Source organism: Rattus rattus, chromosome 4 (assembly GCF_011064425.1).
Source record: "Rattus rattus isolate New Zealand chromosome 4, Rrattus_CSIRO_v1, whole genome shotgun sequence".
Taxonomy (NCBI): Eukaryota; Metazoa; Chordata; class Mammalia; order Rodentia; family Muridae; genus Rattus; species Rattus rattus.
In genome coordinates this window covers 133,846,803-133,872,069 of record NC_046157.1, presented here as the reverse complement: position 1 = coordinate 133,872,069, position 25,267 = coordinate 133,846,803, and the positions used below count along the sequence as shown (strand labels likewise).

At 38.1% G+C, this 25,267-nt stretch overlaps 1 protein-coding gene across 4 annotated transcripts in view; it reads right to left on the bottom strand.

Annotated features, from left to right (window-relative positions):
* The window catches only part of Fam126b (family with sequence similarity 126 member B), a 67,967-nt gene that overhangs the window by 5,530 nt on the left and 37,170 nt on the right, over positions 1 to 25,267 (bottom strand). For 3 of the 4 annotated variants that reach the window (XM_032901168.1, XM_032901169.1, XM_032901170.1), the window contains 8 exons: positions 20,465 to 20,644; positions 16,519 to 16,599; positions 14,693 to 14,808; positions 12,382 to 12,477; positions 7,594 to 7,710; positions 6,913 to 7,000; positions 2,615 to 2,774; positions 1,703 to 1,870 (listed from right to left, as the gene is read on the bottom strand). In XM_032901168.1, the coding sequence (XP_032757059.1) occupies positions 1,703 to 1,870; positions 2,615 to 2,774; positions 6,913 to 7,000; positions 7,594 to 7,710; positions 12,382 to 12,477; positions 14,693 to 14,808; positions 16,519 to 16,599; positions 20,465 to 20,644 (1,006 nt within the window). The remainder of the gene's footprint in view (positions 1 to 1,702; positions 1,871 to 2,614; positions 2,775 to 6,912; positions 7,001 to 7,593; positions 7,711 to 12,381; positions 12,478 to 14,692; positions 14,809 to 16,518; positions 16,600 to 20,464; positions 20,645 to 25,267) is intronic. The other variant, XM_032901171.1, reaches the window with a different exon arrangement.

The following is a 25,267-nucleotide window of genomic DNA, read 5'->3' as shown; positions in this document are numbered from 1 at the left end:
CACACTAAAGAAATGTTTGACTCTCCTTGAAATCTACCCCAAACTAACAGTTTAATTCTAATGGGGTCTCAATAGAATTAAAACAGATATCCAAAAGGAATTACTACTTGGCTTTTGTTTTCAAAGTATACGACTGATGAATTAGAATCAATGCTTCAAGTGTCATTCTTGTAAGAGTTTCATCAACTGCTAATATATGGCATTACTTTTCATGCAAATACTTGCAACATACTAACAATTGTTACTTATAATCATTGAATGCTTTACTTAGTTATCAAGAATGAGAAATAGACTGTTGTTCAGTTTGGGTCCACTCCGGTTCCAAATCTATTCATTTTCTCAATTTCTTTCCTTTCCTTTTCTTTTTTTCCCTTCCTTCCTTCCTTCCTTCCTTCCTTCCTTCCTTCCTTCCTTCCTTCCTTCCTTCCTTCCTTCTTTCCTTCTTGCATTTTAACAAGATGCATCTAATTGTTAGGTGCATAAAGATAAAGAGATACAAAAGGACAAAAAGGGAAGGCCACATCTTCCACAGCCATGTCAAGAAGGATCTCTAAAACAGTACCAACTTTGGGGTCATTAGGTCATGCACATGCAATACTGTTAAATAAAGTAAAGTCAATTTGGTCAAATAGGTGAGGAACTAAGGGTACATTTAGATTCTTACTGAGCATGCTCAAATTTCTAATACACCAAAGAGAAAGATACTTCCTTAAAGTAGAAGGCAAATATTTTATGTGTATGTTTGGTCTTTAAAATAAACAGAAGTCATTGATGTCTTTTAAAGCTACTTACAGGTTTATTAGTATAAGGTTTTATAGTGGTACTCCAGGGGCAATATAAACTACATAATGAAACCATCTGGCTGCAGTTCTCTTTTCCACAAGGCTAGCTCATTGACATTTCATCCAAAGCAGCAGGCAAACACCTTCCTGTCAGAGACATGCTCCTTTTTACAGGTAGAGATGGAGCAGAGTTCTTATGTGCAAATTATTACATTGTAGAAACAGGATCTTCTCTGTGCTTGATCTGTAAATATCACATTTCACTCCATCTGGGAGCTATAACCACTATATATATTTGTGTATAAAAGGTAAAGTGTAGTATGCTCCAGGATAGCACATTTACGGAGAAAAGATTTCAGTAATTACTACACAACTTAATCCAGCTGATGAGAAGCCAATCAATACCAGCATTCTCTGTCAGAGACTGGAAATACTTATTAATTGGACACCCTAGGGAAACAGATAAATGCCAGCTCCACTTCAATTTCGTAAACGTACTAATATTTCAAAATTCTCTTCACAGACTTTTAAAGAATAAATCCTAAAAATGACTAATAAGGCTCATGACCATTGGGTGCATTTTTTTCTAATGTTAAGAGTAAACATGCTCAGTAATGAAAAATCTGAAGCATTTGCAGACCTTTTCATCCAGGCCCCTGCCTTGTTAGTAGCCATGCCAAGCTGCTGTTTGATGACACAGGGATGCAGACTCCAGGCCAGCACAAATGGCAACTGAAGATTGTACCTAACCTGGTGCTAGGCATATGGGGAGGAGGGTTGCTTTGCAAAGAGGAGCTAGTACACCCAGGGGTAGTGGAGACACACACTAGAATGGAAAGGTGCTCTGCTTGGGGACAGAGAGCCAGGATCCTTCTCCAGCAACTGCCTCACTGCCTTCTGCCTCCTCATCTCTGTCCTACCCTCTGTTGTGGCTGCTGCTGAGTTGGGCTCCGGCGAGCCATGCTCAGGGGTCCTGCGCACCAGCACCTCCCCCTCTTGCACACGTTTGATCCCTAGGTCAGTGGAGCCGTGTTGGATCGGGGAGCCAGGAATACTCGAGTCAGCCTCGTTTGAGAAGTCAAAGCCATCTGGGATTCAACATATAACATTTTAGTACTTTTTTTTGTGCTGCTCTATTCTTTTCTGAGCATTCTGACCCAGGCAGATAAGAGAATGTATATATGGATATGATATTAACACATACACTGTCTATATAGTTACATGTGTGTGCACAGCCTGCACACACATAAGGCAGCAGATGAACAATGTGAGGTTTGCAAATGAATGGGACAGAAAAATTAGGATCATTAAGGTGACATTTTCTCTTAGGCAAGACAGCTTGACTGTTAAGTACCAAATGTCTGTAAAATATTGCTGGGTTCAGCTCTTAGAATAAAAAAAAGCAAATACAAAAATCCAAAACTAAGGACCAATCCTTTTATGCACAGTTTGTATTACACTTTAGTTGGACCAGGCATATAATTTTCTCCCACAGTGCTCATACAGGTACCTTTTATCCAGCTAATAGGCTTACGGCAACTTTCTCCCCTTATTTTTATCACTAGCTTTCAAAAAAAAAAAAAGACAAAATTTGGCTAAGTCTTATTTTACATTATATCATTAATTGAACAGTCTAGCATCTTCCTACTTTATAAACAGATATATATTTACATTAAAATAACTGTATTATCACATTTCTCCTACCATTTTTAAATGAAAATATTTTACATTACTACACACAGCATTAATTACTATCAAGCATTTGTACATTCTGTATAAACAGTGTAAGTTTACTTGAATCCATAAGTAAACTATGGGAATTTTATTCTTACCTTCTCTTCTCCATCTATGACGACGGATTGAAGCTGTTGTAATTGCAGTCCGAGAAATTCTCGGCACTGTTGGAGTGACTTCCACTTTAAGTACTTTCTGGCCTTCTTGTGAAGAATCAGGTGCATCAAATGGTAATGAGTTTTTCATGGCATTTGCCACCTAAAATGATAATATAAGTCTATACAAATTTACAACCAACAAATTTACAAATAGCGTTTAGCCTATACTATAATACATGTTTCTGATATTTTTGAACACATACAGCTTATATAACATATGAAGTTGTATGATAGAAAAGGACAAATATGTCAAAATGTTTATTTTTAATATTATGTATTTTTCAGTAGGCTTTTCAAATAAAAATTTATAATTAAAATAAGAATCCTATACCCTACTGGATTCTTGAAGTTGTTGAGTTTCAAACGGAAAGAACATTCCAAAGAAAAATGTTTAAATATTTGTAACCAAGATATAAAACAAGTTAGAATAAGTGCCTGCTTTATCATGTAAGTAGCAGAAAATGTAATCTGTTAGAATGGTAACACTCTCCTGCACTCCTATGCATCCACAAGCAGAGATTTCTCCTAATACATGATGATAGTATGTGTCCCATGCCTCTACGGAGAAGACTGGGAAACCCGATTGGTAAACAATTGTCATCCGACTGGTTTGTCTGTTAACCAGTAAGTAATAACCCAGCAAGGACTTTGAGCTGTAAGAATGTCTTTCTTAGGGCTGGGGATTTAGCTCAGTGGTAGAGCGCTTACCTAGGAAGCGCAAGGCCCTGGGTTCTGTCCCCAGCTCCGAAAAAAAAAAAAAAAAAAAAAAAAAAAAAAAAAAAGAATGTCTTTCTTTCCTTTGCACATGGACAAGTACATGTAGGATACAGCAACCTGGGTAAGAACGTCTGATCTACCCACACAGACCCAGAGTAGGAAGCTGTTTCAAGGTTTGGTGAATATAATCAAGGTCTTGTCAGTAATATAGAGGATGCTTGTTTCTTTATTTTGTTTGGAATATGGCTCTAGATATGAAAAAATGCTACACATTAGTAAATTTATCTTAATCTTAAAATTAAAAATGGTATAAATAAATAAAATAGCTTTAAAAAACTATCCTAGGTAGAAAATGCATAAACATTTTAAACATCACAGAACCACCACAGAAAGGTTTAATAATTAGTAAGAAACAAAAGCAAGTCAAGTATGGTGGCACTCGTAATCACAGCACCTCTAAGACCAAGACAGAATTATAAATTCAAAGCCAGACTAGGAAGCATAAGAAGGAAGAAAGGAAAGGCAGGAGAAGGCCTGTGTATAGTTAACTACCTAGAACTACCAGTATTTTGTTATCTCTTTCACATGTAGATTTAAAATACATATATATTTTCCCACTTAACCTAAGCTATTATTTTTTCTTTAAGTTCTCAAATATTCAATTTCATTAAGGCAATATCAAACTTCAATTGTTCTGTTATGAGAACACTTAAAAGACTACTTTTATTTCTTTGTGATTAAAGTAACACTGTAGGCCAGGTGGCGGCAGCAGCATGTGCTTTAATGCCAGCACTCAAGAGCCACAGGGGGCTCTTGAGTTCAAGGTCAGCTTGGTACAGAGTGAATTCCTGAATAGCTAGGGCTACACAGTCTATTTCAAACTTCAAAAATGGAAAAAATAAAAGTACTTCTAGTACTTTTAATTTTATTTTATTTGTGTGTGGGTGATCTATCTATCTATCTATCTATCTATCTATCTATCTATCTATCTATCTATCTTATCTATGTGCATGCATGGTGCTCACGAAGGCCAGAAGAACGCACCACAGCTCTTGGAACTGGATTTACAGATGGCTGGGAGCCACTCCTCTGAAGAGCAGCCTATGTCCTTAGTCACTGAGCCACCTCTCCAGCCCTTTATAATATACTTTAAGGCACTAGCTTCCATAGACACAAAGCTACATGTGGCATACAGGATCTAAGAGAATGAGAACTCATTACAAAACTACTTCTGCAAAGGAATAGCTAGAGTCATATTATCACTAAAGCATAACAAATGCTTCATCTTCCCCTATTATATGCTTCCATTTGTCCTTCAAACTTTATTACTGTACATCTGTATGCATGTATAATATGTATGTGGAGGGCAGTCACTATGTTATATGGAGGTCAGAGAACAATTTTATAGAGTCCGTTCTCTCCTACCTTTATGTAGATTCTGGGGATAGAATTCAAAGTGACAGATTTGCATGGCAAATATGATCCCACTGGGTCATATTGCTGGCCCAACATTTGTATTTGATTCTTAAAAAAATAGTGTGTGTGAGAGAATAACATGGCTTAAGTGTGGAGATCAAAGGGCAGCTTGCGGGAAAAGTTCTCTGTCTTACCATGAGCGTTCTACGACTGAACTCAGGCTGTCAGGTTGGCAGCAAGTGCCTTTATCTTGAGTCATCTCACAGGTCCCCTACATGTTGGTAAGCTGGTAATCTTTAAAGTAAGATTATAAGTGCAGTTTTCTTATGTCTACAGAGAATATTTTTCTTTTTGTGTACTGCGTATTAATTTTCTTTTTTGTTTTTTGAGACAGGATTTGTGTAGCCCTGGCTGTCCTGGACCTCTGTAGACCAGGTGGGTCTCAAACTCTACCTGCCTCTGCCTTGAGTGCTGGGATTAAAGGCATGTGCCACCATCACCTGGCTCTAATTTTACTTTATTAAAGGAAATGATTCAGAATTTATGTTTATGTGGAGAAAAATAAGCTCTTGTAGTGACTACTTCATTTCTAAACTGTCTTAGTTTTGATTATAATAATAAAATGAAGATTTCACTCAAGCTTGACAGCCTTTCTTTTCTGTACATCTGAATGAAACTGATCAGGTATGGGAGGGACAGGAGAATGAATGACAATCTGCAGCTGACAGGGTAGGGACATGGGGGGCATCTCCATGACGAGACAGAGACCTGGGATAAGGGAGGCACCTAAGAATCAATGGGGGTGACCTTAGTTGTGACTCACAACATTGGGGATATAGAACCTGAAGAAGCTGTAGCCAGGTATGAACCCCAGTGGAGCGATAGAGACTCCAACCCACACACAAAATTTCAACCCCAAATGCATGCTGTCTATAAGAAATGCAGGCATGGGGGATGGAGCAGAGACTGAGGGAATGGCCAACCAATAACCTGCCCAACTAGAGACTCACCCCACGGCCAAGCACCAATCCATGACACTATTAATGATACTGTTACCCTTGCAGACAGGAGTCTAGCAAGGCTGTCCTCTGAGAGGCCCCGCCCAGCAGCTGACTCAGACAGATGCAGACACCCACAGCCACACAGTGGATGGAGCTGGGGACTCTTATGGAGGAACAGGAGGGAGGATTGCAGACCCCAAACAGGATAGGGACTCCATAGGAAGACTAGCAGAGTCAACTAACCTGGACCCTTGGGGCTCTCAGAGACTGAACCACTAACGAAAGAACACACACAGGCTGGACCTAGGCGTCCCTGCACATATGTAGCAGATGTGCAGCTTGGTCTTCCTGTGGTCCCAAACAACAGGAGTGGGGCTATCCCAAAAAGCTGCTGCCTGTTTGTGTGAGATGCGTTCTACTAGCTGGCCTGCCTTGTCTGGCCTCGGTGGGAGAGCAAGGAAGAGCCTACCCTTGTAGAGATTTGAAGTGCCAGGGTGGTAGGATACCCAGGGGGCTCTGACTCACTCAGAGGAGAAGGGTAGAGGGGATAGGAAAGGATTATGGGAAGGGGTGACAAGGAAAAGAGCAGTGAGCAGGATGTAAAGTGAAAAAGTAAAATAAACAGATTAACTAGACAACAACAAACCTCTGTGGCTGGCCTCTCTTTAACTGGGCTTTACTGTCTAGTTTAGAATAGCCAGGAACTTACCAAGTAGCTGAGGACCTCCATGTGGCAACAATCTGCCTGCTTCCATGTGCTTCCAGATGCTGGTTAGTACTTGTTTTTCTCTTTTCTTAAGGATTTCAAGACATCCCCAACCCCTTCATTTTCAAGACAAGGATTCTCTGTGTAACTCTGGCTGTCATGGAACTCACTCTGTAGACCAAACTGGCTTTGAACTCAGAGATACATCCTCCACCACTGTCTGGCTAAAACATTTTATTTTCAATTTGCATCAATGCCCACCTGCCCTTTACCCCATGGTAACATTTTGACCACTATATGCTTTAAAAAGAGTCTACATGCCTCCAGAACTAGGACCTAAATAGACTTCTACTCTCCATGTAAAAAGTGTACATATGTTAAAACAAACAAACACTTACCAAGAGTGGCTGAGAAAAGAGTTCTAGCTGAGCTCTATAAATGATGTCATCAAGTACTTCCTGGCCAAGGTCCCACTGTCCATTATACCTATGGGATTGATTATTTAGTATTTTCAATAGATATCTCTGGTCTTTAGAACTTAAAAAAAAACCTATCCCAAGTTCTACTGCCTCAGTTATAAAACAAAACTCTTCTAATTGCTCAATTGTCCTAGTTTTGGTTATAAAAAATGAAGATTTCAACTCTATGTTTATAGTAGCTTACAGATGCTTCTTTATACAAATTGTTTTTTTTAACCATGTGCTGCTATTCAGAATAATCTATTTTAAAGTATTCGTGATAATCATGATAACTATATAGAAACAATAGTTTCCCATATAGAAAACCTAAAATTCTAAGTTGGCTCTAATTTTATGACTAGTTATGTTATTAATTGGCTATTTATCCAATGTGGTACTGAATAGAAACCACATTAGAGGGGTTGGGGATTTAGCTCAGTGGTAGAGTGCTTGCCTAGGAAGCGCAAGGCCCTGGGTTCGGTCCCCAGCTCCGAAAAAAAGAACCAAAAAAAAAAAAAACAAAAAAAACATTAGAAAACAAGGCAACAGGCCTACATGAAACAAGAGTCTATAAAGAAGATAAAGAACATGTGCAGGAGAATTCATCTTCTTCCTACTTACATAGCATAGTAAACTCCTGTGAGAAGTTGCACCATAAATTCAGGATCTAATACGATTCGACCACAGAGTTCCTTCCACTGTTTCTCATGTTGTCGTGGAAACCCACTCACACAAACCCTAGAAAAATACAGTAATTAACATTTGACTCCCTGATTGACTAAATTTATAAATTTAACGACTCATCCTTCAGCTCCTGACATCTGTTAAGTGCCAGTGTCATGACCAGGTGGAGGATGTTGGTTTTTAATTTTTTTAAGCATGTCTTTATTCATAAAACATGAATTCTAGTGGACTCCATACAAAGTACTAAGTTTTCTCAAATAGCTAACAGTCTCTTTCACAGACATCCTTTTTCTGCTTCTCTCACTCTCTTTTTCCCCCCTCTCAAACATAAATATATAACTTTTTTTTTTCTTTTTTTTTTTTTTTTCGGAGCTGGGGGCCGAACCCAGGGCCTTGCGCTTCCTAGGTAAGCGCTCTCCCCCTGAGCTAAATCCCCCAGCCCAATATATAACTTTTTATCTATTCTAAATTGTACTGGGGAATTCCTGGACAGTACATAATTGTAAAACAACATTTCAAAATACTGTTGTTCATGAGCTCACTATTACTTATTTGATGTTTTATTTAAGCAAAAATTAAATGTGCACAAATGTTACCTATTCATTTTCTTCCTTGTGCAGCCCAGTATGGGGACTGGTGACCCTCATGGACGGGGGTGTTGTTCCTTCCATAGTGGAAACATGGTGAGCAATCTCTAACAAATGTGCTGCCTGGACGTCACCTCTGCTCCTTGATACTGGAGACAGGGGCTCTGGGAGCTACTAAGCAGAATGAACTTTGTTTTCTTTCTTTTTGAGACAGTTTTATTGTGTAATCGGGGTTGGTTTGGAACTGTTTATGTAGCACAGGCTAGCCCCGAACCCACAGAGTTCCATATGCCTCTGTCACTTGAGTGCTAGGATTAAAGACTGGGATTATTGTTCCTATAACCAAGCTTGCTCTTGAATCTCTTCTGCTCTCTGCTGTATATGTCAGTATGCTCTTCTAAATTATACTCCATTTTAACACATTAGCCCGAGGCTAATAAACTTCTGGACCCTCTTTTGAGAATCTTGTTTGTTGCAGGATATTTGATCACACTACAAACCCAGAGATTGTATTATTTACTGAAAAAAACTGTTTCTAGTTGTGGTGTGACTTATCCCTTAGCACATACCTTTAAACCTTCTGGCTGGAATACAGACATGCACTTAGTATACACCATTAACCCCAGACAATGAAGGTAAAGTTAGTTTGTAGAAGGATGGACCCATGTTTGAAAGTGATGACTAGTTGAGTGGTAGACAAATTGACAAATCAGAGAAAGATCTGACAGAACAGGATATGCCCAACTCTTTCTCATGAGACTAGAGGAAAGGGAAGCTACTTGAGGGAGCCATGCAGTGAGGGAAAAAAAAGGAGGCCATTTTTACTGGGAGAGTTTTACAGAGACAAGTTGCAGAGAGAACAAGTCAGACACAGGTGAAGACAGATGAGCCAGTGAATGAGGAAAAGCCAGAAGATTAGCACAGATCGCCAAAGCTGGTATGAGGTCATCAGCAATTCAGCCAGAGGCCCAGAGAGGAGTCAGACTGAATCAGTCAGCTTGGGGGGAGCAAAAGTTACAGTTACAGCTTATGATATACAAGAGGTGTAAGAGTGGCCATGATGCCCAATAGGAGATGCTGTCACCTCTGGAAATAGTAACAACAGAGATCACTAAAGCCACTATTAGTCAAAATATCACGAACAACTGCCTTTCATTTCACTGAGATGCTTCCAGAAGTTGTATGTTAAGTTACAGTGTTACAACATTAGTATCAAGTTATAGTGTGCTTATGTTCATAACTTTATCAGGTTAATTATACTTGATCATAGCCAAAAGGGCAAGAAGCGAGATCAGGTTAATTATAACAGGTTCAGAAGAAAAATTTTAGTGCCTTACATTAAATTAAAAATTATATACATATATAGAATATAATAAGGTAATAAAAATACTATAAATTGAAAATAGCATTATATTGATAAAATTGGCACATGCCTATAATCACAGCACTCAAGAAACAGAAAGGAAGCCAGCCTGATCCACACAACTAATGTGAGTCCAGCCTCACCTATAGAGAAGTCTATCACTAAACCAAAAACCAGACTGTTAAAGATGAAGCTTCTAATGGACAATAGTAGATACCAAATTACTGTGGTACTTATACACTTTATATGTTTAAAATAACTCAATGATTTTGTCATATCAATAGTCACATACTAGAAACGATTAAGTATCCAGGATGAAAAACGTGACTATCAATAAAAAACAAGGACAAGGTTAAGAACAAAGTTTTTAGAAGTTATCCAGGGGACATAGAACTACTTTAGAGATAAGAACCTTCTTCACCATTAACAATTATCAGTAGGATACAATAATATACTAAATTTTAAGATAATCTATAAATTCAAAGTTATGGATAACTTAGATTAGACTTCTGCCAGTTATCCAAACTAATGAGCTCTGTTATAACCAAGGATGGGCTCCTCCCAGTAACAGAACAGCAATGTGAACCTGAGTGTTTCTCAGACAGATTTTTGATCCCCATGAGCCTTCCTTTCTGGTATTTATGTTGTATCTCTATCAACTAAGGGTGGAACATGTAACTTGCTTCTATTCAACGCAATGTGGCAAAGGTGAAAGGATTCAACACACTATTTGTATATTATGTGTACAACTATTCTTAAAATAACAGATCATGCTGGATGCTCCCAATTTACTCTGGCTTTGAAGAAGCAAGCTGTGATGTGTTAAGCTGTATGAAGAGGCCCATGTGTCACCTATATGAGGATGAACTCCAGCAGACAGCCAACTAGATAAAGAAACCTATAATCCTACAACTATAGGAACAGAATTCTGGCCAAAGTGCTAAGCCTTCGTAGACTACAATTCCCTCTGCCTTTCTACAGCTTTAAAAGACTGCTTAAGCTGCCAGGTGTGGTAGTACCTGCCATTAATTCCAGCACTCATGAGGTGGACATAGGCTGATCTTTGTGAGTTATACTAGTTGGGTCTACAAAGGGAGGTTCAGGCCAGTCAGAACCATGTAGTGAGACCTCTCTTAAAAGAACAAAACGAACTCTAAGAAGCAAGCCATGATTACTGCCTCATAAAAACTATGAAATAATAAATGTGTGATGTTATAAGCTGCTAAACTTGTGGAACTGGTTTTTCTTTTTAAAAATTGTTTAGTGTGTCTCTCACAGTATGTCCATGGAGGTCGTTAAGTTAACGTCTGGAGAAACAGTCCTTTCCTCTCACTGTGCTGTCATCTCTGCCCTGCACTTCATCCATAAGAGCCTTCATGAGTTTTGCTGCAGCAGCACTGGAGGAAAGCCCCTGCACCCAGCTTTGTAATTTGACTTTTGGAGAATGAAATCACATTTTAAGGATTTTTTAACCAGCTCATTTACCTATTAGGCCATCTTGCTGGTCCAAGAATTTGTTATGTACCAGAAGAAAAGAACTGCATATCAATTTTTTTCTTTTCCTGAGACAGGGTCTCTCTGTGTCCTGGCTGTCCTGGATTTTGTTCTGTAGTCCAGACTAACCCTCAAGTCAGAATCAACCTGCTTCTGCTTCCCAAGTGCTAGGATTGTATGTGACTGAACTCTGGGGGCTGGGGGCTGAAGCAAAAGGTCACTTGGTTACATAAGCTCAGAACAGAAAGTCCATGACCCTAACCCAATTTATATTATATATTTTTTCTATAGTAGACATGTAAGTTTTAGCCAAGCCTAACTTCTTATGAAATTCTGAGGTCCTACAGACTATAATCTAGCACACAGAATGCTCCTTTGCTATCACACGTATAAATGACACAATACACATACTAGTTTACAAAATAGATAAAGGATCGTGTCTACTACACTCCCAGTAGAAGGTTAGGACCTGTTCAAGGTCAGCCAGCACTACGTGAGGCCGTGTTTTAAACACACGAAATATATAAGGGAAAGATACACATTCCTTTTTAAAAATAATTTTATTTCTTTTTAACATGCATTGCTGTTTTGTCTGCATACATGTCCGTGTGAAGGTGTCAGGTCTGCTGGAACTGTAGTCACAGATGGTTCTGAGCTCCCAAGTGGTTGCTGGGAACTGAACCTGAGTCCTCTGGAAGAGTAGTCAGTGCTCTTAACTGCTGAGCCATCTCTCCAGTCCCAAGATTTTTATTCTTTAGGTTTTTCCCACACACACAGGTTCATTATTCAAAATTCTTACGATAATTTATTTTTAAAAAAATGCACCCAGAGAACAATCTGATGTATCGATAATTAATCCTAAACTTGGTGGACTTGATCTAATCGTTGAGCTAGATAATATTCTGTTGAATGTTAAAATACTTTTCTTTTGATAATTTTTATTGTTCCTTTTAATGTGTACGTGTTTTGCCTGCATGCATGTATGCACATTTATGTGAGTATAGTACTCACAGAGGCCTGATGAGGACTTGGAGCACCTGGACCTGGAGTTAGGGAGAGTTGTAGGCTACCAGGTAGACGATGGGAAACCCTGGGCAAGAGCAGTCAGTGCTTTTTACCGCTCAGCCATCTCTCCAGGCCCTTAACATAACTTTCATTCCCATAGGAATGTAAGATCCATCATTTTTACTTACTACTATATCAGAAGTTACAATAGCCTGGCATTTATAATACTTTTCAAGTTACTATATTAATATACAGAATGATAAAGACTCTTCTCACCTTGAACCCATTCGACAAAGAGATTGGTAAGATGATGCAGGCATATACACAATAGCTGAATTATAGCACAGCATGAGAAAACTCAGGACTTCGAACCTAGAAAAATAAAACATGATGACAATTATTTATTTCTATCAGAGACAACAGTAAATTATTTACTTACTAAATAGTTATAGCAATGCCTTAATGTAAATCTTCATGATTTCTTAATCAGGTTACTATAGTATCCTCCTCCTCAATAGTTTGTTTCAATTCTTACTATTATGAGCCATAGCCAGTGCATTATTTTCTTCTTTAGGAAAAAAAATTAGGCCAGGTATAGTGGAGCTCACCTTCGGCATTCAGGGGTCAGAGACAGTCTATGCAGTGAGTTGCAGGCCAGTCATAGCTATAAAAGTGAGACTCTGTCTCAACGAAACAAAACCAAACAAAGCCCCAACCAATCAACCAAAGCAATCCAAACCTGCAAAACCAACCAAATCAAAGGACTGGAGAAACAGCTCAATAAATAAGAGTATTTGCTAGTCTTGTGGGTTTGATTCTCAGCACCCACGTGACAGCTCACCTGCAACTCCAGTTCCAGGGCATCCGCTATCCTGCGGGAACAGCAGCATTCCTAACTAACCTGCACATCAGATGCACAACAGCTCCCTCCACCAGCTTTATCAATCAAATCAATCTTCCATATTGTTTGCTAAACGCTATATGTAGGAGACAATGAACACCCAGTTGAGAACCACTGGCTAAGTCTTGAAAAGGGAAAATGGAAGGCAGGGGAAGCAGAAGACAGAAGTTTTCATTAATGAACTATGTGGAAGTAATGCATATTTAATTTGGGGGCAAAACTATGAATATTTGTAAACTACTTCACAGTAAAAATTATACTACAAAAACTTCCACATCACAGTTCAATCATTCATAATCACTACGATCAGAAAATGGGAATCGGGGCTGCTGAGGAAAAGAGGAATTTTCATTATTTATTATATTATGTTATGGGTACTTTGTTAGTATGTTGTGTTGTGTACCACATGCATGCTTGATGCCTACAGAGGCCACAAGAGGGCATTGCTGCCCGGAAACTGGGCATAGGTATAGGTGGTTATGGGCTGCCATGTGGGTGCTGGGAATTGAAACTTGGTCCTCTGTAAGAGCAGTCAGTGCTCTAACTGCTGAGTATCCTCTCCAGTACTGTGACATATATATTTGATTGGGTACATTAACCTTGTTTAATAGTTAATAAAATTTGTTAAACTGCCCCATAAGCAGAAGATTTCCCCCAAGCAGCTGACACCATTTATAGTGAGAGGGGAGGAATTTGGTTATAGACAAGACATAGTGATACAACAGGGTGCTGTCCAGTCTGCTGTACCACCCCTAGATGAAGAGCTACAGGTGGTCAATGGCTCTGAAGAGTGAGGTCTCTGAAGTGTGAGTGACCCAGTGGTTGTCAGATTTGGACACATGTATATGCAAGCAAATAGGTTCAGTTGATTATATATACAGATATGCATATATATACCCATACATACATATTATACACATGTAACAATAATTAAAGAAGAGATTACTAATGTGGGAGGGGGACATGGGAAGAGTCCAGGGGAGGATGGAGCAGATGTAGTGTTGTACGAAGTTCAGAACAATTTTTCTGAGTACTTATCTACTATGCCAAAGACCAGAAATATTTCAGATACTGCAATGTGTGCTTCTTGGGAGGTAAGACCCGAGCATATACCGGAACTCACTTATGTTTCACATGTACCACACACATACAGCCAGAAGGTAATTTTACCTCGCAGTATCTTAGTACACTGGCATTTCCCCTGTGTCCCGGTCACACAGACTGTGTGTAGACTGTCTACTTGCACTATCATGCTGGTGCCCATCACATTTCAAACATTGGAACATTTCAGATTTGTGATTTTTTAGACAAAGATGCTCAGTCTGTACTATAGTATATTTGATTAATATTATGCATTTTACTTTTGGACTTCACTCATATCAAGCTTGAAATGAAGTAATTATACTTAACCATTAGGCATAAATTCACCATTGTTGCTGTGTACTTAAAAAAACTAGGTTTACTTGAGTGTTTTACTGGCAAATATGTATGTGTACAACATACATGCCTGGTGCCCTCAGAGGCAAGAAGAGGGTATTATTATTTTACCGCCTGGAGCCAGAGTTACAGATGGTTATCAACCACCATGGGGATGCTGGGAATAGAGCCTGGGTCCTCTGGAAAAGCAGCCAGTGGTTATCCACCGAACCATCTCTTCAGCCCTTACTATGTAGCTTTGACCATTACCGGTTTTGTGCAGTGAATGTTTCTCTCTGAGGATGAAGATCACTGTAAACAACCCTGATGAGGTCATGCTGACATAATGCCCCTTCTGTCAAAGCCATGGATCCAATTGTAGAGGGCTACAAAAAATAAGATACAGCATATGATGTCTTCAAAAATAGAGTAGAAAAACCTATACTATGTAGTCATATTTAATTTTGTTTAAATAAAACAGAGTTTGAAGTAAGTTTTTCTCTGTTCTTCAATAACATTTTATTCCTTCTTTTAGAAACTATGTGTAGAAGATACATAAAATTTGAAATATATCACTTCATTTTTTAAAAATATTGAGTACTCTGTATTTAAGGAAAACTAAAAGCTGCTGAAAACTTTAAGGTTTGAAAGAGATTCATTTATATTTGTTTGAGTTCTAGGACACAGAATATAACTATTAAATATAATAGACAGTATTGAAGACTGATTATTTTAACTAAAAAAACTCTTTACACAATTGATTTCATGTTTTTCAAGTTAGAACAATCATTTATTAATGTTACTACCATCAATTTTATTTCATAACACAACACAAATAACTTAATTAAAATGCATTATTCAGAAATATTCTATGTTAAAATGAACCCTGGCTAAATAGGAGACATGCTATTTCTAACACAAAACAAAGTCTCAGGAATTAACTTAAAAAATTAATAGCTGCATTGAGCTCAAAGCAAACAGGATGATGTGTGTTGCTCACAATCTGATACATCAGAGGCCACGGAAGATTGTGAATTTGAGTCTTAACACATTTCTTACTGGATTTTACTAAATCAGCTCAATAGCATCTTTTACCTATATAATGAGTATTCTTACATTCTTCAGTGGAGTAAACATAAGCAAAACAAATATACTAGTGAAAAGATAGAATGTGCAATTAGACTCCTTTATTCTGAAACATAATGCTCTAACAGCCTTCTGAGTAGTTACTTTCCTAAAGAATAATAAAAATGAAAAGGTCTAACACGATAAGCAGTATACAATATGGAAAAAGACAACTGTTTAAAAATTGATTCAATAAGGTGAAAATGATACTGGTAAGGGAAATTAAATGAATAAACAAGAAGTAGAGGAAATTTCTCCACTAAATACTAACTCCCTTGATATTATACATAATATCTACTCTAAAAAATTTACGGGGGCTGGGGATTTAGCTCAGTGGTAGAGCGCTTACCTAGGAAGCGCAAGGCCCTGGGTTCGGTCCCCAGCTCCAAAAAAAAAAAAAAAATTTACAACATTGTCTCTGTTCCACTGTGTGGATCCCAGGGATTAAACTCAGGTTGTCAGCTCTCTCTGTCTCTCTGTCTCCGTCTCTGTCTCTCTCTCTCTCTCTGTCTGTCTTTCTCCCTCCGTCCCTCTCGTATGAGTGTGAGTGTAGACCAGGTGCATGCCTGGTGCCCATGGAGGTCAGAAGAGGATGTCAGGTCCCCTGGAACTGGACATACAGGTAGTTATGGTCTACCATGTAGGTGCTAGAAATTGAACCTGGATCCGCTGGAGGAACAGTCCGTGCTCTTAACCACTGAGCCATCTCAGCTCACAAGCAAGAAGAGAAGATTATGTATTAGGGCCCTGGCATGGTGGTAATCCTTTCACTTAGAAGGTAGAAGCAGGTTCAGGAGTGCAAGGTCTTCCTTGACTGCCTGGTGAGTTTGAAAGCTACTTGGGCTACAAAACAACATGCTTCAAAAACAGAAACAAGAAAGTATTTACAATATTTACCTCTGGCAAAAAAATAATTTTTTATGTTTTTCTCAACATAATTTGAAACATTCCATGTTCCAACCATTACTTACTTCATGGTATATTGAAGGCTTAGATAAGGAAGGGATCGTGAAAGACAGCACTTTATTGTTTCCATCTTTATCAGCAATTTCCTATAGTAAAAAAAATGTACAAAAACAATGTAATATTAAGACTGTAGCAAAATAAATAACAATTACTTCCTTAATTTATAGAATGTATCTTTACTAACTGAGGGGGAGTTTTAGAAACAATAGTACATAAAATACTATCATTCTAGCATACGTTTCTGAACTGTCAGCAAATTGGTATGCATTTGTGGCATGGTTATTATCCATAGGTACTGAACACAATTATACGACTCCAAATTCAACATGACGACAGAGGCAAAACACAGATGACACAGAAAACTAGATCTTAGAGGGAAAAAAATTGATCAGATCTTTAGTAGAAACATGGCTGAGCAAAAATAACTAAAACCAATAACTAAACCAAACATTTACCAAAATAAGAAAAACACATTATTATAATAGAAATGAAACATTTTCCAGTTTTACTGAGCCATAACTGACAGAATTCATATATATTTCTAGTGTATGTGAAGCTTTAACACATTTTCTTTGTGAAATGCTTATCATAAACAAACTTATTTAAATGTCTAGTACTATGAGTAACATTTTTATGGTGAGAACATTTCAAGAATAAATCTTTTACTTTATTTATTACATGTAAGCACACTGTAGCTGTCTTCATGCACACCAGAAGAGGGCATCAGATCCCATTACAGATGGTTGTGAGCCACCATGTGGTTGCTGGGATTTGAACTCAGGACCTCTGGAAGAGCAGTCAGTGCTCTTAACCACTAAGCCATCTCTCCAGCTCCAAGACTAAACTTTTGTTTTGTTTTGTTTTAATAAATGACAATTTACTGCATAGCTGAGTACAACTTCGAACTTTTAAAAGATTTATTTATTTTATTTATATGAGTACATTGCTGCTCACCAGAAGAAGGCATCAGATCCCATTACAGATGGTTGTGAGCCACCATGTGGGTGCTTGGAATTGAACTCAGGACCTCTGGAAGAGCAGTCAGTGCTCTAAACCACTGAGCCATCTTTCCAGCCCCAAGATTGATTTAAAAAAAATTATAATTCCTCAGCAATCAACTGCTGTACTGTAAGAAGTTACGTGTTGACAATATTAGTATAAGTAATCAAGAAATAGGCATATTTAAGTAATTTCAGAAGAACTGTGAGAAAATTCTTATGTGTTCTTGTTTGTTCAAGACTCGGTTTCACTTGGCAGGCCTGGGTGCCCTGGAATGCACTATATGTCCTGGCAGGCTTCACATCTGTACCTTAGTTCACTGAGTAGTAAGATTAGAACTGTAGGACATGACGCCTGGCTCTTTCTTCTCTCCCTCTATTTTTTCTTTTTTTTTTTGAGACAGGGTCTCACATATGACTGCAGCCTGACTTGTTATGTAGTTCAGGCTGACCTGAAATAAAAATTTTATATCAGACTCCTGAAGCTGAGAATAAATGTATGAATCACCATATCAATTCTTTGTTATTTTAAAGGTGTCTTGAGACAGGGTCTCCTTATGTAGCTCTGTCTGTTCTGATCAATCTGGCCTTGAACTCAGTGACCTGTCTGCCTCTGCCTCCCAAGTGCTGGGATTCAAACTGTGTTTTTAAAAGTGTTTGTTCTCTTAAAAACAAGGTGGGGGGGGGAGATATTGATGTCCTTCATTCTCTAGTGAGTCAACTCTCATCTTTAGGTATCAGTAATCACCTGCCTCTAGATAACAGCACAAGGAGTGAAAGCTGCTGCCTCTCCTTCTCTCACTGCCTTCTGCTTTCCTTAGTAACATGGAACTAGCTTGAAAGCCATGCACAGAAACCTGCAAGCCTGGACTTAGGGGGTAGAGGGAGGGAAAGTTAAAGTTAGAAGTTAGAAGGCCACACTCAGCGACACGATGTTAGCCAGTCTAGAATACTTGAGATTTGGTTTAAGAAACAAAAACAAATCTCAAACAACAACAACAAAAAAAACAACCTAGGCATGGTGACACACTCCTTGAACCTTAGTACTTGAATGAGGCAGGCGGATCTCTGAATTTGAGGCCATCCTGGTCTACATAGTAAGTTCAAGACCAGTGAGAGACGCATGGTAAGATCCTGTCTCAAAAACAACCAAAGATGATGTTAAAGACCAGGTTAGCTTTTCAATGAAAACAAAACAAAACAAAACAAAACAAAAATGTTTAAGTTTTATGAGGATCCATTTAAAAAAAATGTACAAGATACAGGGACACCCTCTTCAGCAGAAAGTCTACATCTTACTACAGAGATATTTGCTCAGCCACATTCAATACTGCTCTAGTTATAATATCCAAAAGTCGGAAACAGCCTAGATGTCAGTCAACTGAGGGGTGGAGAGGGAAAATTGGTACATTTACTTAATGCAGTATTATCCAACTGTTAAGAAAATGAAAATCAGAGTTGGGGATTTAGCTCAGCGGTAGAGCGCTTGCCTAGCGAGCGCAAGGCCCTGGGTTCGGTCCCCAGCTCCGAAAAAAAAAAAAAAAAGAAAATGAAAATCATGAAATTAGCACCACCTTTTAGCACGTAATATAATTCTCAAAACTCTCTCATTTGCTTTCCCAATGAATGCCTATTAAAGGAAATCTGAGCTCTTCACATTAAAAAGACTTTCCTGCTGAATGTGGTAGCTCACACCTTTAATGCCAGCACTCAGGAGGCATCTTTGTGAGTTAAAGGCCAGTCTCACCTACACACTGAGTTCCAAGGTAGCCAGGGCTACATAATGAGACCCTGACTTCAAAACCAGAAAAGGTGTGCACAGTGGTACTGGTCTGCAATCTTAGCCTTTGAAGCTAAGGCAAGAAGATCAAGAATGAAGCCTTTTGGCCTAAGATCAAGTGAAGATTTCAAGACCAGCCTGCACTACATACTATGTCTGAGGGCCATCTAAACTACACAGGGAGAACGAAAACAAAAGCCTAACACTAATGGAACCAGGATGGAGTCATCTCTCTTAGCTTGCATATATATCCCGTGTACTGACAGAACTGATCTTCCCTTTTGTCTTGCTCATATGACACTGTGCTGGCCGGTTTTATGCCAACTGGACACAAGCTAGAGTCATCTGGGAAGAAGAAACCTTAATTTAAAATGTCTCCATCAGACTGGCCCGAGAGCAAACCTGTGGAGCATTTTCTTGATTGATGTCCTAGGGGGTGCCATCTTTGGGCAAGTGGTCCTCAATTGTGTAAGAAAGCAACCTAGGCAAGCCCTGGGGAGCCAGCCAGTGAGTGAGCAGCGCTCCTGCATGGCTCCTACTTTAGTGCCGGCCTCCAGGTTCCAACCCTGAGTTTCTGACCTGACTTCCCTAGATGACAGACTGAAACAATACTGCAAGGTGAAATAAACCCTCGCCTTCCCAAGTTGCTTTTTTGGTCATGGTGTTTTTACTGCAGCAACAGACATATTAAGACAATTACTTCTTCCTAAAATCTCACTGATTCCTAATCTCAAGTGATCCAAAGTATACCTTTTCAGAAGCCATTTCTTCTGGAGAGTTGTAATAACTTTGACTCAAATTTCAATTTCTCATTCCTTTTGTATTCATACTCTGCATCATTAGTCATCTAAGAATGTGTCTTCTGAGGTAGAGAAATTGCTCTAAAAGCCTGTAGTTCATTTTTAAACTTGTTTCTTATAAATGCATTTATGGACACTGATTAAATAAAACATCTGAAAGAAGTCATCTGATCTAACAATGTTATCATTGATCTCAACAACCTTACAAAGCACATATGATTACTTTGTATCTAGCTTAATTGTATTCAGATCAAAAAAGCTATTCAATAGACATTTCAATTTGTTTTTCTCTAAACAATCTTCAAATATTTCAGAGGATTTAAAAATATTTTAAATGTTCTAAACTATCACTTTCAAATTATAAATCACTCACCAAATTATAAATTCCTAGGAGAAGTGCTTCAATGCAGCCATTGCTCTGCCTGTCTCTACTAACTGTAAGTCGCAAATAAACCCAAATCAATTCAGGCAGGAACTGCAGTGTGAACCTCTTAAGTCGAACCTCAGAGCTACGATAGAGCTCAAACAGTTGGTGGCAGACAGGCTCCAGGAGCTAAAAGAAAAACAGAACAATATTATTTCCATTGCTTGGGCTGTAACATATTTCTTAAAAGGCAAATGCACCTTTATAAAAAATAAATTTCAATATTAATTCCTCCATATATGAATTAACTCAACAAAGCCTTTTAATAGGCTACATATCAAACTGACCAAACCACTAACTCTAAGTACTTCAGTACCAATACTAATCACTATATGTTCTGATATACTATGCTATTAACTTTATTAGATAATTAGTCTGTCTGTCAATGTACTATACTTATACTTGTTGAGGTTGATTTCTGTCCTTACCAAAACTTTCTAATCTCTATTTTATTTTGTTTTTACATTTATGTATGTATGCACTTATGTGCTGTCTCTTTAATGCCATGTACACATGTATGAAAGTCAAAGAACAATTTTGTGGGATCCAGTTCTCTCATACGATGAATCATATGGGTTCTACGGATTCACCTTAGATTGTAGCGAGTGCCTTTATCCACTGAGCAGTCTCACTGGTCCATCTTTCATTTCACGAAATTTCTTCTTAGTTAAAAACACTTTAAATTTCAAGTAAAGCCATGGCTTAACCAAATTACATGCTACTCATTAGATGAAGAGGTTTTATAAAACACATGATATGGGCACCCAAAGTTCTAGGTCATATATTTTAAACACACACAAGAGAAGTCAAAGCAGATTTAGTGTCTCAGAAATTGTATTTATTTAAGAGACTTAGGGGCTAGGAAGATAGCTCAGTGGGTAAAGTTCCTGCTGACAAGTGTGAGGACCTGAGTTCAGATGCTCTGCACCCACATAAAGGTTGAGCATAGCAGGGCTGGGGGGGGGGAGGTAAGGTAAGCAGATGCTCGAGGGCATAAAGATGCTTTTCAGTGCTTAATTGGCTAATTCTTCTCAAGTCACCACATGAATGAAGTGAGGGCCCTCATGATGTTGAAAACTGAAGAAAGGGAGCAGTAATACGCACTACTGACTTAAGATGGTCTGTTCCTACTAACTGTAGACTATGCAGGCCTGGCTAACTTAAGATGGTCTGTTCCTACTAACTGTAGACTATGCAGGCCTGGCTAACTTTCAACTACACATAAGTTTGATAAGAGACCAAACTTTATATAAAATTTAATTACCAAAAATTAAAAAAAAACAGCTTAGTAATCTCATATGCTTATTACCTTATTCTAAGTGTCATATTTACATTCAAATCTACTTAAATATAGTTTTTAATAATTCAGTATTATTGAATGGTCACTATTTCTATAACTGTAAAGCTGTCAACAGATCTATTGCCAACTATACAGTTAATATTTAGAAAAGTTGACTTTTGTTCTTGAAGAACAACTTTAAAGCTTAGAAAATGAAATTCTAGTCTAGTAAATACTCAATGCTCTAAGAGAAATAAAAATCAGGGCAAATTTTAAGAATATTTTTAAAAATGAAAAAAATTAAACTATCTCCTTAAAGTATATGAACAATCACACAGTTTGTTGAAGATTATAAGAATTAGTGGTAAAGAAGATTTTAAATGAAGGTTTTCTAACATTAAGCGGATTTCCCACTCTCACAGGTTTCTTATAGTAAAGAATGTTTCATTACAAATACCGGAAGCCCTGCCATCTGGTAAACGATGGCAGCACTGTGCCCAGCAATTAGGCTACACACACTTAGACATTTGCTCGATAGGAGTCCATACTTCTTCAAAGATTGCTTTCTCTAAATTTTTATGACCTGTGATATAATCACAATAAGCTTGTAATGAAGACATTAACATTCACTTTTTTTAGTAGAAAATATCTGGCAGACAAGCCACTCTAAGCATATGAATGAAACAGATGTTCCAAAATCATGGCTCTGTTGTTTTTGTTTTGTTTATCTGTGTATAGCCTTGGCTACAGACCAAGCTGGCAAAACTCAGGAGACCCAACTGCCTCTACCTCTGGGTGCTGGAATTAAAGGCTCAATTCTTATTTTGAAGGTGGGAGGGGTGGGTAGTCCACTACAGCCTGCCATTGTGACATGCTTTACTCCTAAGCACTTGTACCACACTACTTCTAAAGTTCTCAATGGAAATCAAAAATGGTGCCACACACTAGTAATCCTATCACTTGGCAGACAGAAGCTCAAGGAACAAAGTTCAAAGGTATTCTCAGCTGCATAGCTCCATGAGACCTTGTCTCAAACAAACCATAAACAAAAACCAAACCAAATTAAATGGTTTTACTATCATTTGTATCAAAAGTGATAAAAGTCATCTTTGGCTTAAAAAGTTTAGGAATAACTGATACCTTTCCTAAATTAAGCATACTGTGTTAACCACAGTTACTGTGACATTCTGTCTGATAAAAACATTAGGGAGCATTTTGGGTGAAATAACGGAATCTTAACCTAACTTGATTAGGAAAAATAATGTGAGGTCAAGAAATGGAGACAATAAGACAGATAATAAGCAATAAAATTATTATAAGTCCCTGTGTGAATAATGACAGAGAAATTAGCTAGATACTAGAAGGGAAACTCAAAGAAGAACTTGTTTTGTTTTAAAGAAAGGAGGTGAGCAGGCATGGGCCAGTGGGTGAAGTGCTTGGCACTGAAATCCCAGGACTGACTGAGCTCTCAGGACTCCTGCATCTTAACCCCTGCACACCTGCAGGCAGACGGGAAGAGAGACAGTGGAATACTCAGAGAAAGGTCAAAGGCTAGAGGATGAAGTCAAAGAAAATATAAAATGGACAGAGGGGACTCAACAGAGTGGAGAGCTCAATATGGAAGAAGCATTAGAGTTCTAAGATCTGCTGAGATGAAAACAAGGGAAAAAGCAACACTGTTGGTATGAAGTTTAAAAGTCTATCTAGGACTGCTATGTCTTTAAAGCAACATTGATTTTAAGACTATACTATCTATCCTAGGTTCAATTCATATTAAATAAAATGTATGGTCATTTTCTGAAATAACATCTTGGTAGCACATCTCATGCTGTTTCAGAATATAACAAAGTCAGGACTTAAAATGCACTGGTCTCTGACTACAGAAGAGTTCTGGGTTCTTCAGAATTTATTGTCTTGGATTTTTCAAAGTCTGAATGCACAATTAGAAGCTTCTGATTTGACAGTAAAAAGCAACTTCATAATTATGATGAATGCTAAAGTCTTGAGCCTGGATTTCCTAAGGTACCATGTGGTATTATGAAGCAGAACCATACAGAAGAGTCTGAATAACTTTTAAGACTGGGTTTCTCTGTGTAGCTCTGGCTGTCCTGGAACTCACTCTCTAGATCAGGATGGCTTAAAACTCACAGAGATCCTCCTGCCTGTGCCTCCCAAGTGCTAGGATTAAAGGCGTGTGCCACAACTGTCTGGCGGAGTCTGAATAACTTTTAAAAAAGTCTATCTTAAAAGTTTTTTTTAAAGTGAGGTCACTTTTCATACTAAAGAGTTTAGAATCATTTTTATTTCATTATTTTCTAATCAATATTCACTTATTTATTTACACCTACAACCACATTCCAAGCACATATTTATTAAATATTCATTATATATATGATAGCATTCTGGGGAAGTAACAATCATAAAAAAATATGACCACTGCCCATGAAGAGCTTACAATCTAAAGAGAAAAGCATAAAACAATTAATTTTTAATAAGCAAAGCTTAAATGTTAAAACAGTGCAAAATCAGGGGTAGGGTATATAACATTTGTTACTTAGAAAATTTCAAATACTCTTGACTAAAGATATGTATGATATGTATGTGTGTGTGAGTATGTAGTAAATAGATATCTACACATGCTCACACACACAAACACACAGCCCATGTCTGAAGTTTTAAAAATTCAGCAATACACCGCAGGAGAAAAAGCAGCAAATGAATCTTGCAATAGCTGCTAGAAATAACAGCAGATGCAAGTCTGAGAGCCAATCCAAAAGAAGGAGACAGAAGGCGGAGTCAATAAGCAAGCTTTCGGTGAGAAGACAACGATAAGGATGCACTTTAAGCTAGGCTGCTGGTTAGGAGCTGTTACCTGAACTTCTTCAAGCTCACTGCAGTACACAGCAGAGGCAGTCTCGGAGGCTGAATCTGGGAAGATAAGAAGCTACTTTCCTGTGTGTTCCTTTCATTTTCATGTTAAAGCACACGTGAATCCAGTGGGAGAAAACTGTACGTCACCCCAGTGTGTTAAGGGACAAATACTGTGTGTATCTGCCGTTAAGTTTACATACAGATTCAGTCGCTGCATTTTCTATCTTCTATCACAGGTTGAGGAACAGTTGACTGTTATTCCCAGTTTATTGGTCTTTGCTATTTAGATTTTTAAAAGCACATCCTCTGATAATTTCTGGGTAAACTTAATAAACAGCAGCATAATTCTGTGTTATCAGCTTACAACTGATCAGAGCTTATAAACATCAATACAGTACTAAGAAATAATGGTATGTGATATTAAAATAAAGAAGGCTGAATCAGCATACTGTAAAAAATGTGGCTTCTAGAGAAGGAACATCAGAGAACATGAAAAATATATATATATATTAGGCAAATAATCCTTTGAGATGAAGGTGACTGAAGTTGAGAATCAAAGCATACCACCTTCATCAGGAAACAAGATCAAAACACTTCAAATG